This window comes from Penaeus chinensis, chromosome 16, assembly GCF_019202785.1.
Source record: "Penaeus chinensis breed Huanghai No. 1 chromosome 16, ASM1920278v2, whole genome shotgun sequence".
Classification (NCBI taxonomy): Eukaryota; Metazoa; Arthropoda; class Malacostraca; order Decapoda; family Penaeidae; genus Penaeus; species Penaeus chinensis.
The window spans coordinates 29,567,730-29,582,729 of NC_061834.1; the positions used below are offsets into that span (position 1 = coordinate 29,567,730).

At 35.7% G+C, this 15,000-nt stretch overlaps 2 protein-coding genes across 2 annotated transcripts in view; both read left to right on the forward strand.

The window, feature by feature from the left end:
• Positions 1-10,411, forward strand: part of LOC125033408 (origin recognition complex subunit 1-like) — an 11,055-nt gene extending 644 nt beyond the window's left edge. Inside the window, exons 2-14 of the mRNA XM_047624886.1 lie at positions 2,098-2,225; positions 2,596-2,685; positions 2,852-2,946; positions 3,248-3,402; positions 3,957-4,138; positions 4,362-5,205; positions 5,860-6,102; positions 6,349-6,505; positions 6,849-6,992; positions 7,572-7,742; positions 7,860-8,134; positions 9,153-9,277; positions 9,922-10,411. Coding sequence (XP_047480842.1) covers positions 2,098-2,225; positions 2,596-2,685; positions 2,852-2,946; positions 3,248-3,402; positions 3,957-4,138; positions 4,362-5,205; positions 5,860-6,102; positions 6,349-6,505; positions 6,849-6,992; positions 7,572-7,742; positions 7,860-8,134; positions 9,153-9,277; positions 9,922-10,079 — 2,767 coding nt within the window. The 3' untranslated portion in view covers positions 10,080-10,411. The remainder of the gene's footprint in view (positions 1-2,097; positions 2,226-2,595; positions 2,686-2,851; positions 2,947-3,247; positions 3,403-3,956; positions 4,139-4,361; positions 5,206-5,859; positions 6,103-6,348; positions 6,506-6,848; positions 6,993-7,571; positions 7,743-7,859; positions 8,135-9,152; positions 9,278-9,921) is intronic.
• Positions 10,412-11,776: 1,365 nt separating this feature from the next.
• Positions 11,777-15,000, forward strand: part of LOC125033692 — a 3,968-nt gene continuing 744 nt past the window's right edge. Inside the window, exons 1-3 of the mRNA XM_047625396.1 lie at positions 11,777-11,827; positions 12,427-12,595; positions 14,567-14,704. Coding sequence (XP_047481352.1) covers positions 11,790-11,827; positions 12,427-12,595; positions 14,567-14,704 — 345 coding nt within the window. The 5' untranslated portion in view covers positions 11,777-11,789. The remainder of the gene's footprint in view (positions 11,828-12,426; positions 12,596-14,566; positions 14,705-15,000) is intronic.

Consider the following 15,000-nt stretch of genomic DNA (forward strand, 5'->3'; position numbering starts at 1 on the left):
CATTGTTCTATTTGCAACCAAGGTGAAGGCAATATTTCCCGGGGTTGTTGGGGTTCCCCATCAACCCTCCCCTTGGGCAGTGTGTGAAGGGCACACCCAGTCATGGCAACGTAGATTGTATAATTGATTTTGTGACATGGCATTGGGGACAGTATATAGCAAGTGCTTTATACTGTAAAGAATTACCGAAGGTATTTGTTACCATGAACGACACATCCTACAGAGATGAAGCCCCAAAACCAGGGTATCTTGTGAACCCAAAATAAAACCTAATCTTTCCTACCTTCTATTTATTCCCTAGACAGTTGGAAGTTTACCCCCCATTCATTAGCACTTCATGCCAACGTATAGAAATTGGACATTAAGAACTTCAGGTGTGTGAGGGTGTTGTGAACTTAGTTTCTGAGCTGTGACATGCAGAGGATATTTTTAAATTTTTTTAGTAAATATGAGGCTGGGACAGATGTACCTGTGTTGTTTAATACTCTATTTTTATGCTCTATCAGTTGGCAGTATCCATTTCCCTCTTATCTCTGTGTTACTCTCAGTAATATTAATCCAGAAAAACAACAAGATTTCTCTATTCTTAATAGGTTCATGGTGGGATGAGTCAAACATTGTATCCTTCTGTTAAAGATCACATGAAGTTTCAAGTAGATTTGAATAAATAATCATAAAGTTCTGGTCTGAAAGTCTCTGAGTTAATGTTTAGTAAGATTTACAGAACATTTTTCCTAGTATGTTTGGCTTGATAGCAAGCCAGAAAAACCCATGAGAAAGAGTAAAAAAACAGTCAAATATATTCTCACTTAAAAAAGTATCCATAGCAAGGGTGATAGACAGGCTATTACTGCATTCCTGATAGAATATCCCTGTGCCACACCTAGCCATGTGCTGGGCATTGTGTACTGTCAGCTGTTCTAGTGAAAAGTATGAAGCACAGGAAAACATACATTTACCCTGCTTTCTCTGGCAGCAACACACATACATACGATTTTTAGGAAGTGAGGTTAAAAAGAAACTTTAAGCCTACTTTTGTGGAGGGGTATCTCCTTGGGAACAGCAGTCAAGGCCAAACAAATGAAGAGTTATTTAATGCACACAACTGAAAGAAGGATTGACAGCATACAGCATGGTTACTTGTCACCTGGCTTTTGGGCTTGGTTTACCTTGATGTGATTCAATATCATCTGGCATGAGAGGGTTAAGAAAATGCAGCATTAAAATTGGCCCTCACATCTTTGTCCTAATATCATTTGTGTATAATGAGATTCCAGTATCTGTTTGTGCTGTGAGTTTGACATTGCCAATATTTTATTTTTTCCTTATGGGAACATATGCTGTTGACACATTCGTTCATATTTTTGTGCTAGGATATTGTTTAAATAAGGGTAGTCCATTGATCAGACTTCCTTCTACCTGTTTGTACTCTTATGCAGAGTCTTTGGTTTCTTTTTAATCTCCAGGAAAGGCATTAATCTGTCATGTCCTCATGCTTTGCTAATGTAACCTGAACCTTCTTATTCTGATGAGTAGAGTTCAAATACAGATACAGAAGAGAACTATGAATGAGAATGAATAACTTATCAATTCAAGAGAATTATACATCTTTTGTAAAAATAATTAATTTATACCTATTTTTGTTCCTATTTATTTTTAGTCCCCCACCCTCCATCCTTCAGCAAGTTCATATTTATATATATTAGGATATTTTTAGATCACAGTTCCCTGATGTTGTATGTCATACCTAAATAGCTTAGCAAGAAGTAAGTCTTTATACATTGTCTTTTTTAATCTTGCATAATTATAAGATACTGTGGGAAGTTCATCTTAACAAAATTCATTAATTTTGTCTCTGTGACCCTTGTATGAGATTCAGTAGGTAATAATAAGATGAAAGATGAATTAATGTTGGAGTGTTTTGCATAGAATATTAACATTTTGTTTATTTTCATTTAGCCTTAATTACATTAGTGATTCATACAAAAGGGAAACAAAAAGAAAAGAACAGTAAACAAATCATATAAAAACATCATATTGGCAAACCAACCTACAGTTTGACACAAATTTTAACACTAAGACTTATTTCTTTTCCAGAGGGTTCCAGTTGGGTAAACTGACAGTATATGAAGGGGACTGTGTGCTTGTGCGTAATGCGGATTCATTTGACCCAGATTCACCTGATGGCTGTGATATTGCAAAAATTATGAGATGCTATGACAGTGGTGAGTATATCGTGAGTGAATTCAGAGACTACAATGGACTCTTTCGATTTCCATTGTTATTGATGTTCTTGTAATTGTAATTTCCTTTGTTTATTGATAGATATATTGTTTTTGTATGATAATGTATTATTGTTGTCATTGGTGGTAGTCTTATTAATGTTATTTATTATTATTAGAGTCATCTTTTATGTATTATAAGCAAGTGTGATTGAATTAAAATATTGAGATATTTATCTCAAGTCACATGTTGTAAATACACATAATTCACATGATACATATTGGCTTCATGTCAGATATTTAAATAATTTGTGTTCTATAATCTATCATTCATAATTTCAGTGTTGAAGATGATTAATGTATAATTTTTCAGGGGATAGACGTGACAACAGGAGGGTAATAGTTAAGTGGTATTCAAGAGTAACTGACATCAACAAATCCAAGTTGAGGACAATACCAGAAGGTGTGTATAGCATGTTCTTATTGGATTTTACCATATTTAGACCAGCTTCTTTTTGCTTATAATTTTTTTTTTATTGTTATCTCAATTTTCATGGTGGCTTTCTGATATTTCAACTTGCTGAAGATGGATTCAAAGTCAAATTGTTTTTTTGGTTGTATTTCCACAGGAGTACCAGCTGTTGACACTTGCATTGAGGTTGTAAGAGAAGATCGTGCTTTTGAGACAGATGTTGATGCTGAGAGTATATTACATATGTGTCATGTAAGTGTCTGCTCTTTGTTTTGCCAAAACCATTATTGAGTGTTTTGTTGCAAAAGGATTATATTTAGATCCTAAAAAAAAGGAATGATAATAAATTATTTGATCTGTAAACACATGAATATAATTGCTTAATAATTGGCTATGTGCTCATTTATTGATGTCTTAGGAATCTTGCTGCTTAGTAAGCTGAAAAAAATGATTTTGAGGGAAATATTGGCATTCTTAGTTTAGGTGATTTTGAACCATGTTTAAACTTAATATCTTGAGTATCCTTTTATATCTTTACAATAATTTTGAACAGGTTGAAGAAGTTGCAACTGAGGTTGATCCATCATCTGTGGCAAAGACTACAAAATGTCCTGGACCTTTTTTCGTATGTCGGTTCAGTTTTGGTGGAAAGAATCCCCGCTTCCATCCTCTCGAAGATCCAGGATCTTCACAGCCTGCAGTTAATAGGTGAGATATAAAAGAACATTGTAGATTTGGTTGTAATGACTGCAAAGAATGTAGCATTGGTAAAATGAAGTTCGGAAATGTGTGCTAGCAAAACCTGTTTAAATTTAACATATTTTTTGTTTGGGCTAATGCACTCTTTAATACAAAAAAGTATAGAGTGCATTTGTTTTTTTAGAATTGCTATCTCAAACTGCCTACTATTTTTCACCTTAACAAAGGGTCCAAGCTCAGAATTATGCTCTTTGTTATGCTGTTGAAGAATTCATATTTGATTTTCAGTTATTTATTAATGTTAAAATTATGTAAAGATTGTACAAATTCTTCCCATAGAGAGGTAGCTTTATCAGGAAGATAGAGAAGTAGGATGGTATCAGGTATTACTTTCACATCTGATAAGTAACACAGGGCTAGATACCTCATACCCTCTTTTTACCTAGCCATCTTATGGGATATCTGGGAGCAGACTATGTAATTCATCTGAAAGCCTTCCTCTCACTTTCAGCTTAACACAGGTAAGCTGTATGCCATATTCACTTTATTATTTTTGTTTTCAGGCATACAGCTCGTCGATCATTAGCAAATGACTTAACCAACCTCAAAAGCAACACATCAAATGCAACAGCTACAGCAGAAGTTACACCCCAAAAGAGACGTGGGAAAGAGAATGCACCAAGAACACCCAAGAGTGAGAGGAAGGCCACTGCCCGAGATATCTCCCCAGAAATTGAGTTTCAGGGTAAGTGATGACAGTGATTTCTGGAAAGGGCAAAGAAAATTAGTTTATTATAACAATGATTTGACATTAGATTTTGAACAAAGAAAAGTTATATGAATTACTAATGTTGTGGAATTATGCAATGTTAGAAAATATGTTTTGTGGCCACAAGTATGTCTACTTCTTCTTCTTCTTCTTCTTCTATTACTTTTGTAATTTTTCTTTTTTATTTATTTTCTAACAGGAGAAAGTGCAAAGTTTGAACTGCTAAGGAATAATATAAGTATAAAATTGAAAAGAGTTGAACTGAGAGCAGGTCTTTTAGAAAACAATAATGTACCTAAGTCAATGAAACGACAAGCTTCAGATTCAGACTTCAGTGTTCAAAACAAAAGATTACGACCAGAGTCAAATTCCAGTGCTGCTCACTCTCCCAGGGATGAGAGACTGTCTAGAGTTATCAGCACTGAGAACATGACTCGTGTTGAGAGGCAAACGGGATCAGGCCGGAAGTTAAAGATTGTCTGCTATAGGAAGCTGAATGATGGTAATATTGATAAGGATGGCAATATCACCCCTATGTCTCCAGAGTTTAAGGCAGCCCAGAAGAGCAAGAAGAGCCCCGATAACAGTTCACCTGGTAAAGCTGAAAATTGTTTGTCCCCAATATCCCTTATGTCTCCCAAGGAAAAAATTGATAGCATAAAGCAGGTCGGAAAAGTCCGTGCTCTGAAGGACACAGAAATAACAGACTTACTCGGCAGTGATAGTGAGGCAGAGAGTGAACCCATAGACCTTGATAGTGAAGATGATATTCCAAAGTCCACCAGGTTGAAGCCAACAATCAAGCAGGCAACCAAAGTCAGTCAAAAAGCTAAAAAAGTTATAGATTTTGACTCTGAAGATCTACCTTTCCCTGAACTCAAGACACCAAAGAAAAAACCAGGAAGGCCCAAATCCAAGAGTACAACGAAGAAGAGGTTCGAGTGCCGTGAATGTGGTGAAAGATTTGAGACACGCAGGGATCTTAAGGAACATGATGAAGATGAGCATGATGATTTTGAGCCCATTGTTAGGAAACGTGGCAGGTAAGGAACATTGATACTTTTGTAAAAGAAATGATTAGAATTTTTTTGGTTATAATGTTGTACAGACTTCGTCAGTTGTTAAGTTGTTAAACTCAAGATAAGCAGTTTTCAGTCTGCCATGACTCCCTTTTATGTGTATCATGTAATATTTTGTAGATGGATATTTCTAGTCTGTTTATTAACTTTTTTTATAGTCGGGATCGATTCTGGTTGAAGACATGATTAGGTAGATAACAACAATGATAAAGATCTTGATAATTGTAATAAAGAAATGAAGGCATGCTCTCAATTGTCCCATTAAATACACAACATCTTTACTAATCCAGTATGGCAGAAGTTTTTCCATGAAATAGGTATTTTAATACTATTATTTTTAGTTTGTACATATTCAAGAGAACCTGACAATTATATATGTATAATTGGAGTAAAGAGTTTGTATGTTGCAGAAGTTGTAAGAATATCTCTTGCTATGGAAATCTTGGGTTATTTTTGTGTCTTCAAGATTAGTTGAGATTAAATTAGAATTACACAATCATATTTTTTTCTTTATATATTTTTTTCTGTAATTTTATCCTATATTTTCTTGTATTTTAGAAATCTTGTTTTACTCTTAGTGGTGTTCAGTGCATTTTTTCTTTCTTTTATTAACCACAGACCAAAGCAGACCAAGACACAAACTCCCTCTAAGACATTAAAGCCCACACGCCGCCAGTCTGCAACACCTAGCATGCCTTCACGCCAAGGACCTGTTAAGCATCCTCAGACACCTCTTGAGAAGGCACGAGAGAACCTTCATGTTTCAGCTGTTCCTGAATCCCTTCCTTGCAGAGAGAATGAGTTCCAAGAAATTTACTCCTTTGTGGAAGGAAAATTGTTTGATGGCACTGGAGGCTGCATGTAAGTTATTTTTTAAGCCTTTTTTTTATATCTCAAAGTAATCATGGTGCAGAGATTACTGTTCTTTTGTTTTGTTTTACTTTGTAATGAAGTCTGTATTATTCTGGTGGATATTTACAATAAATATGTATAATAATATTTTTCAAATAGTTATTACCAAGTACCAAGTAAAAGTAAGTTCATTTGATAATTGACTTTAGTGCATGTCACATTGTTCTGCATCATCTTGTGTATGCTTTTGTGCAGGTACATTAGTGGTGTACCAGGAACAGGCAAGACAGCCACAGTTAGGGAAGTGGTTCGGCTACTTCAGGAATGTAGCCAAGGGGGTGACTTACCAGGTTTCACGTATCTGGAGGTGAATGCAATGCGACTTACAGAACCTCATCAGCTCTGGGTTCAGGTAAGCTGTTCTATTTCAGTTAATATTTCAGTTTAAGCTTTTGTGTATTTGCGAAATGTTTATTGATTTTTACTTTTATTGCATTTAGTGAAGCTTACATTCATAGAATAATGAACACACTTCCTTGACAGAAAAGATTGACTTCTTAAAATAGGGAATAATAACATCTTTTGAAAGGTTGTAAATACTTTTTTGTTAACTGAAATTATTAGTTAACATGTGCCCCTGATGGGGTGACTATAACTGTAAGAGACTATACAGAAATAAAAGTTGAATTATTGTCATTGTTATTTATATGTACTTTTATAGCAGTGGTATAGTGATCATTTTCTATTTCTTACAGGTTTGGAAAGGTCTCACAGGCAACAAAGTAACAGCTGACCATGCCTCTTCTCTCCTAGAAAAAAGGTTTTCAACTCCTGCCCCACGAAGAGAACCTACACTTCTTTTAGTAGATGAGTTGGATTTGTTATGGACCCGGAAACAGGTTAGAATAAGTACACATTTTATCAGTCATTTTTTCTGCACAGTGATCAAAAGCTTTGATATTGATTGTATTATTTCTTTGAGGACATGTGCTTACATTGGTACTTGCCACATGCAAACGACTTGTACAATATCTGTTTCCTTATATTAAGTATTTGTTACCTTTGTTTTAATACCATTTGGTTTTGTTTTGGCACTGGTCCAGAAAAGATGGCAAAGTAGGAGACAGGTGTTCAGCCACAACATCAGTGTCTCCTGCTGTAACCAGCAGTAACAAGGACCTGTATTAAACATTAGATCATTTATACTGTCAGTGTGTTAAGACCCATTCTGTAAAGTGCAAGCTAGGGTATAACTTCACAACTGTAACAAAATTCACCAAAAACTACAGGGGGCAGAACATAAATCCAAGGTGAATGGGTTAATCACAAAGGCACAAGTTCTCTTCAAGGAGAATATTATTGTACTGTTAGCATTTTACCAGGTACAAAGTGATATAGGAAATACTTAACTTGCAAACAAAAGGTTATAGCAGAGGAATGACATGCATAATAGTATTTTGTGTTCTGTATTTTACCAGGATGTGATGTACAACTTGTTTGATTGGCCATGCCGTCCAGGGAGCAAGCTTATTGTTGTTGCAATTGCAAATACCATGGATCTGCCAGAACGTATCATGATCAATCGTGTAGCCTCGAGGCTTGGTCTTACCCGAATGACATTCCAGCCATACACTCATAAACAGCTACAGGTAATTACTTGAAGTAGAATTACATATTTACAATAATAATGAATATATGTATTTTCATGATATTTATGCCATAAGATTAAAGGTATTGTTTATTAAAGCTTATTGGGACTTTTTCAGGAAATTGTGTTATCTCGGCTGTTAGGCATAAATGCTTTTGATCCCGATGCCGTCCAGCTTGTTGCTCGTAAAGTAGCTGCAGTGTCTGGGGATGCAAGAAGAGCCTTAGATATTTGTCGAAGAGCTACAGAGATTGCAGAGACGAAGACCATGCCACCAAGTCCAATGAAGTCTCCCATGAAGTCTCCAGTGAAAAGAAATGCACTTGTTGGCATGTTACATGTTGATCAAGCACTGAAGGAGATGTTTACCTCACCAAAGATTACAGCAATTAGGTATGATGTCAAAAGACTTAGGAATAACAGTAATGTTGTTAAAGTATTAGTAGAAGTGGTAGCTGCATAGTCCTTAGGATTAGTACTCTTATTATTTTTTATAGTGATAATGATAATACAAGTAATAGTTATGTTAATAGTGTATATTATTGTAATTGTAATGATGATGATAATCATAACAATGATGATGATGAAATAACATATCACAATTTGGTTGAAGTCAAGGGCAGTGATTTCAAATGAAAACAATATAATTGATAAAATCATAAATCAGCCATATGCAGAGGGGAGGTAATGTGCTCTTTCTTAACCACCTATTAGTCAGTAGTTTTCATATATTAACCCATTCGCCCCATGTGGCAAGAATACGTGCCAGGCCCACTGTAATGCACCTTTATTTGTTGTATTTACACATAGATGGCTCTACAAGTTCATAATCACCAAATAGACAGTTATTAGAAACTACCTATCTCACCTGTTTACCCTTTCCTTTCACTTTAAGAAAGGGTCTTTTGTATCATTTCATTGTCTAAAATATTTTAAGGACAAATTAATAATCATAACATCAATAACAATAATAACAGTATTGATAGCATTGGTATTAATTTTTCTCGCCAATTCAAGAAATGGGGAAATCAGGATTGGTAGCTAGGGCCTACTTATAGACTCCTTTGCCAGCTGAGCACATGTGGAGCCATCTGTATGTAACAAAATTCACCAAAAACTACAGGGCGCAGAACATAAATCCAAGGTGAATGGGTTAATCACAAAGGCACAAGTTCTCTTCAAGGAGAATATTATTGTACTGTTAGCATTTTACCAGGTACAAAGTGATATAGGAAATACTTAACTTGCAAACAAAAGGTTATTTCCTCTTGGTGTCATTTGTTTATTTAAAACGATTATCATCGTTATCTGATCTTTTACAATTTTTGCAGTTATCATTTTTTATTATCATTTTTATCAGTTGATTCATGGTTTCGTGCTTTAAATTTAAACATTAATTATTCAATTAAAGGAGCTGCAGCTTGATGGAGAAGAATGTACTACGTGCTGTTGTATCTGAATTCTTACGAACTGGTCTAGAGGAAGCTGTTTTCATACGTGTATTGGAGCAGTTCAACTCTCTTTGCAGATTTGATGGTAATTGTCCACCTCCCCTTTTTTTTTTACATGTAATATGGAATAATAATTTATTAAACTTGCATCATTTAGATAGATAGATAGATAGATAGATATGTGTGTGTGTGTGTGTGTGTGTGTGTGTGTGTGTGTGTGTGTGTGTGTGTGTGTGTGTGTGTGTGTGTGTGTGTATGAGTGTGAGTGTGAGTGTGAGTATGAGTATGAGTATGAGTGTGAGTGTGAGTGTGAGTGTGAGTGTGAGTATGAGTATGAGTATGAGTATGAGTATGAGTATGAGTATGAGTGTGAGTGTGAGTGTGAGTGTGAGTGTGAGTGTGAGTATGAGTATGAGTATGAGTATGAGTATGAGTATGAGTATGAGTATGAGTATGAGTATGAGTATGAGTATGAGTATGAGTATGAGTATGAGTATGAGTATGAGTATGAGTGTGAGTGTGAGTGTGAGTGTGAGTGTGAGTGTGAGTGTGAGTGTGAGTGTGAGTGTGAGTGCGTGCGTGCGTGCGTGCGTGCGTGCGTGCGCTTTCATGATGAGCTAGTTAGAGTGTTACATTTTATTCACTCATGAGGATAGTGATAGAAAAGAAAAGAAAAAAATAGTGGATATGTGAAGACATTCATTAAAACCTTTCTTGCTTTTGCTACAGGAGTGGAACCAACAACAATGTCAGAGGTAATGTGTATTGTTAATAGGCTTACCTCCCAGCGACTGATTCTTACTGAGCATTCCCGCAACGACCTAAATCTCCGGCTTCGTCTAAACATATCTACTGATGATGTGAATTATGCCTTACAGTCATCATAATCATTTTCATGTACTTTTCATTTCTTTCTTCTTCTTTTTTTTTTAAGTTAAAATGTCTTGTACTTTGCAAGGAAGAGATCTTTTATATTGTGGCAGCATCTATGCAGAAAACAGAGATGATCTCATATAATGGAGTATCACTGCTGTCTGCGTGGATGCTGTCGGCACAATATTTTATTTTTTGAACGTGAGATGAGAAAATTTCTTATGGAATCTTTTAATTCCTCTACATTTTTTACACTTCTTATTACATATATTTGTTTTATTATCATGTGATCATTATGTATGTTTTAGTAAACCTCTTTTAAATCTATTAAAGAGAACTTTGTAAATGTATTTTATTCTGTGCCCTTTACATTAATTTTGAAAAGTACCAATTGATTTTATGAAAAAAACAAGAAGATACAGGTGATAATAAATAACTAAGCAAAACAAGAAAATGGATGGAATCAATGTGTCACTTTATGTTAATCAGAATGGCACACTACCTGCAATTTTGTTTTAAAGTTGCAATTACATCATCCCAAGTGAAGGTAGTCTCATTTTTTGCATTTTCTATGTGACATTGTGAATTAGTTATCAAGTTGCAATACTAGGTGAATATATTAAAAAAATAACTACTTATTGCTGAATGTATTCTCATTTTTTGCATTTTCTACATGATATTGTGAATTAGGTATCAAGTTGCAATATTAGGTGAATATATTAGAAAAGTAACTAGTCAGCTTACCATGATAAATTCTTGTCAGTGTAAAATGCAAGGTAAGGAAATGTCTAATTCAATGAAATGTTTCTGAAAAGTAAGAAAACACGATATCTGCACCACAAGCAGTAAGAAATCTTAAAAAGTATTTCATTCATTGTAGTCAGCTTTCAGAAAAGTAAGAAAGTGTGTACAATATCAAATAAATAGATACACAAAATCAAACCAATAGATAGACACATAAGCAAGATGTAGATTTCAAGGTTCTAAAGAGAAAAAGGGGACTAATTGTTAATAACTTTATCAACTGGGACAGTGGTGATGACTAATAAATATAATGCCAGAGTAAAATATCTATAGATAATATAAATTGCATGTGATGTATCCCTCTTTCCTCCTTTGGGTGAGAAAGAATGAAAGAAAAGGAAGGATGGAGGAAAGAAAGAAAAAAAGGAAAGAAGGAAGGAAGAAAAAAAAGAAAGAAAACAAGGAAAGGAGAAAAGAAAAAATAAAATGTGTGCATGTGCGTGTGCGTGTGTGTATGGGTATGTGTATATTTATATGTATGTATATGTACATATATATACATATACACATATATGAATATATGTATGTATGTATGTGTATCCGTGTGTGTGTAGATATGTAAACTTATTATTTATGTAATATATTGCTCATACACAGTATCAATTTCCAAGGTTTAGATAATAATTATGTAGACCTAACTAATTCGTAAACCCCGAAAAAAAAGCTTTCGTGTGAAGCAAGCGCACCGGGAAAAAAAGTTGCCGGTTACAGAAAACTCAAATGAGGAAAAAAAACGGATATAGACCTTTATAAATTCTACTACGATTCCAGGGACACATTAGATAAAAAAAAAAAAAAAAAAAAAACGTAGTCACTTCATGTACTGTAAAATGCTATCGAAATGCGATCGTCCTTCGACAACCGACTTTCCCGCTGACCCCCCCCCTCCCCCCCCGAAGGCCGGACGTAAACAAAGCAAGATGGCGGAGACAGGAGCAGCTGAGGTCGGGAACTCGAGGTAATGATGACAGTTTTCTCCTGATTGAGGTGACTTGGGCTATAGGCTCTGTCATTTCTAAAATTGGCATTCTGTGTTTAGTTCATGATGAGAACTCTCGTTACTCGTGATTTGGGCTGGAGTCGGTGGCGTCAATCGATAGCAGTGGAATCTGCAAGTGTAGCGAGATTTCTTTAGGTCAAAATTTTAAATGTATGTATTTTTCTTTTCTTGGCCGATGATAACGAACAGGGATTTACATAAGGAATTTTCAGAGGGCAATGGTTTCAGTTGCAATACTTTCTTAAATGATCTTAGCGGCATCTTGGTAAATAGTCGGTTACTTTTTATTTTCTTAATTCAAGGGGAATATTAATGAAATGCAAATCCCTAAATATTAATGCTTCCCCTTTCGTGTTGACAGATAAATTTCCTTACATGTGTATTTATTTATTTATTTATTTATTTATTTATTTAAGTATTTAAAGTATTTAAAGTATTTAAGTATTTATTTCTTTACACCCCTCAAGTTTTTCTCCATGATATAAACTTTATATCATGGAGATACCACACCTATATAATGAGTCTCAAGTCCTGTCATATGTTACTGATTCTTACAGGACCGAGAGCTGGAGAGAGATGGTAAGGGAAGTGTGGTCTGTGTTGGTTGCAGCTTCTACTGTTACGTGGATCGCAGCTGTGTTGGGTATGCTGAGAGTAACAGAGGCCCATGCTAACACTGTCACCTACACCTTTACACAGTTCCCTTATAAAGAATCTGTGGCTAATGTAAGTTTGAGTTCAGTTTCTTTTCGTGGTGTGTTATTGAGGAAAATATATTATTGGTAATTTGTTTTTTTTTCTTATAGATAGAAAATACTATATATGTGAATATATGAATCATATGTACATGTGAAATACATATTATGAAATTATCTACTTTTATGTTGTATGAAAAATAGAGTGTAATTTTTAGTTGCTGGTTAATTGTTAAACACAAACACACACACACACACACACACACACACACACACACACACACACACACACACACACACACACACACACACACACACACAAACACACAAACACACCATCCATCCATCCATCCATCCATCTATCCATCCATCCATCCATCCATCCATCCATCCATCCATCCATCCATCCATCCATCCATCCATCCATCCATCCATCCATCCATCCATTCACCCATTCATCTATCTATCTATCTATCTATCCATCATCCATCCATCCATCATCCATCCATCCATCATTCATCATCCATCCATCATCCATCCATCATTCATCTATCATCCATCCATCCATCCATCCATCATCCATCTATCCATCCATCATCATTCATCATCCATCCATCCATCATCTGTCTATCATTCATCATCCATCCATCATTCATCATCCATCCATCATCTATCCATCATCTATCCATCATCCATCCATCCATCATTCATCATCCATCCTTCATCATCCATCCATCCATCATTCATCCATCAACCATCCATCTATCATTTATCTATCATCCATCCATCCATCATCCATCCATCCATCCATCATCTATGCATCACCCATCCATCATTCATCTATCATCCATCTATCCATCCATCATTTATCATCCATCCATCATTCATCTATCATCCATCCATCCATCTATCTATCTATCCATCCATTCATCCATCCATCATTCATCATTCATCATCATTCATCCATCATTCATCTATCATCCATCCATCCATCACCCATCCATCATCCATCCATCATCCATCCATCCATCCATCCATTATCCATCCATCCATTCATCCATCCATCATTCATCCTCCATCCATCATTCATCTATCATCCATCCATCATCCATCCATCACCCATCATTCATTCATCATCATTCATCCATCTATCATCCATCCATCCATCCACCCATCCATCATCCATCCATCATTCATCATCCATCCATCATTCATCTATCATCCATCCATCCATCTATCATCCATCCATCATCCATCTATCATGCATCTATCATTCATCTATCATCCATCCATCATCCATCCATCCATCCATCCATCCATCCATCCATCCATCCATCCATCCATCCATCCATCCATCACCCATTCATCATTCATCTATCATCCATCCATCATCCATCCATCCATCCATCCATCCATCACCAGTTCATCATTCATCCATCCATCCATCATTCATCTATCATCCATCCATCCATCATCCATCCATCCATCATCCATATCCATATCCATCCATCCATCATCCATCTATCATTCATCCATCATCCATCCATCCATCCATCATCCATCCATCTATCCATCCATCCATCCATCCATCCATCCATCCATCCATCCATCCATCCATCCATCCATCCATCCATCCATCCATCCATCCATCACTCATTCATCATTCATCTATCATCCATTCATCCATCCATCATCCATCCATCATTCATCATCCATCCATCCATGGTTTGTATATTATCTAAAGGAGAAATGAATAGCACTGCAGACCAGACCTACCAAAATTCTTTAAAAAAAATATTTAAGAAAACTATCTATCTATCTGTATCTACCTGTCTATCTGTCTGTCTGTCTGTCTGTCTGTCTGTCTGTCTGTCTGTCTGTCTGTCTGTCTGTCTGTCTATCTATCTATCTATCTATCTATATATCTATCTATCTATCTATATGTGTTTCAACTTACCCACCTGCCTTTGTGTGTATATTATAAAATACTGGCTTGTTCTAGGAGAAGCTGTGGTCAGAGTATGAGGTAGCCTGTGCGCAGTCCCCAAGATGCCTGGAGCTCCGAGGCGTGCAGCATACGCGTTGCGTCCGTCAATGCGTGTCTCCTTCTTGCTATCTTGACATCTATACACATGATGAGGTATGGAAGTGCTATTGGGACTTCAGTTTTTATTTGTTTAGCTTTTTATGGTCAGTTATCGTGAGAAAAATCTCCAAGGAGGGATTTTTCAGATTTCATCGAAGTTTTTTGTCCCCAGCTGTGTGTGTATCTTTTGTGATTTTTTACTTGGATTTTAGTCTTGATTTGGAAAAGTACATATTGAATGATATACAACACAAAAATGGATCTTATTCTATTTTGTAAAACTAACTGAGAACAATTCAGTGAGAGATATATTAAAATCGATTGAAACTCACTAGGAATGGGCATATAAG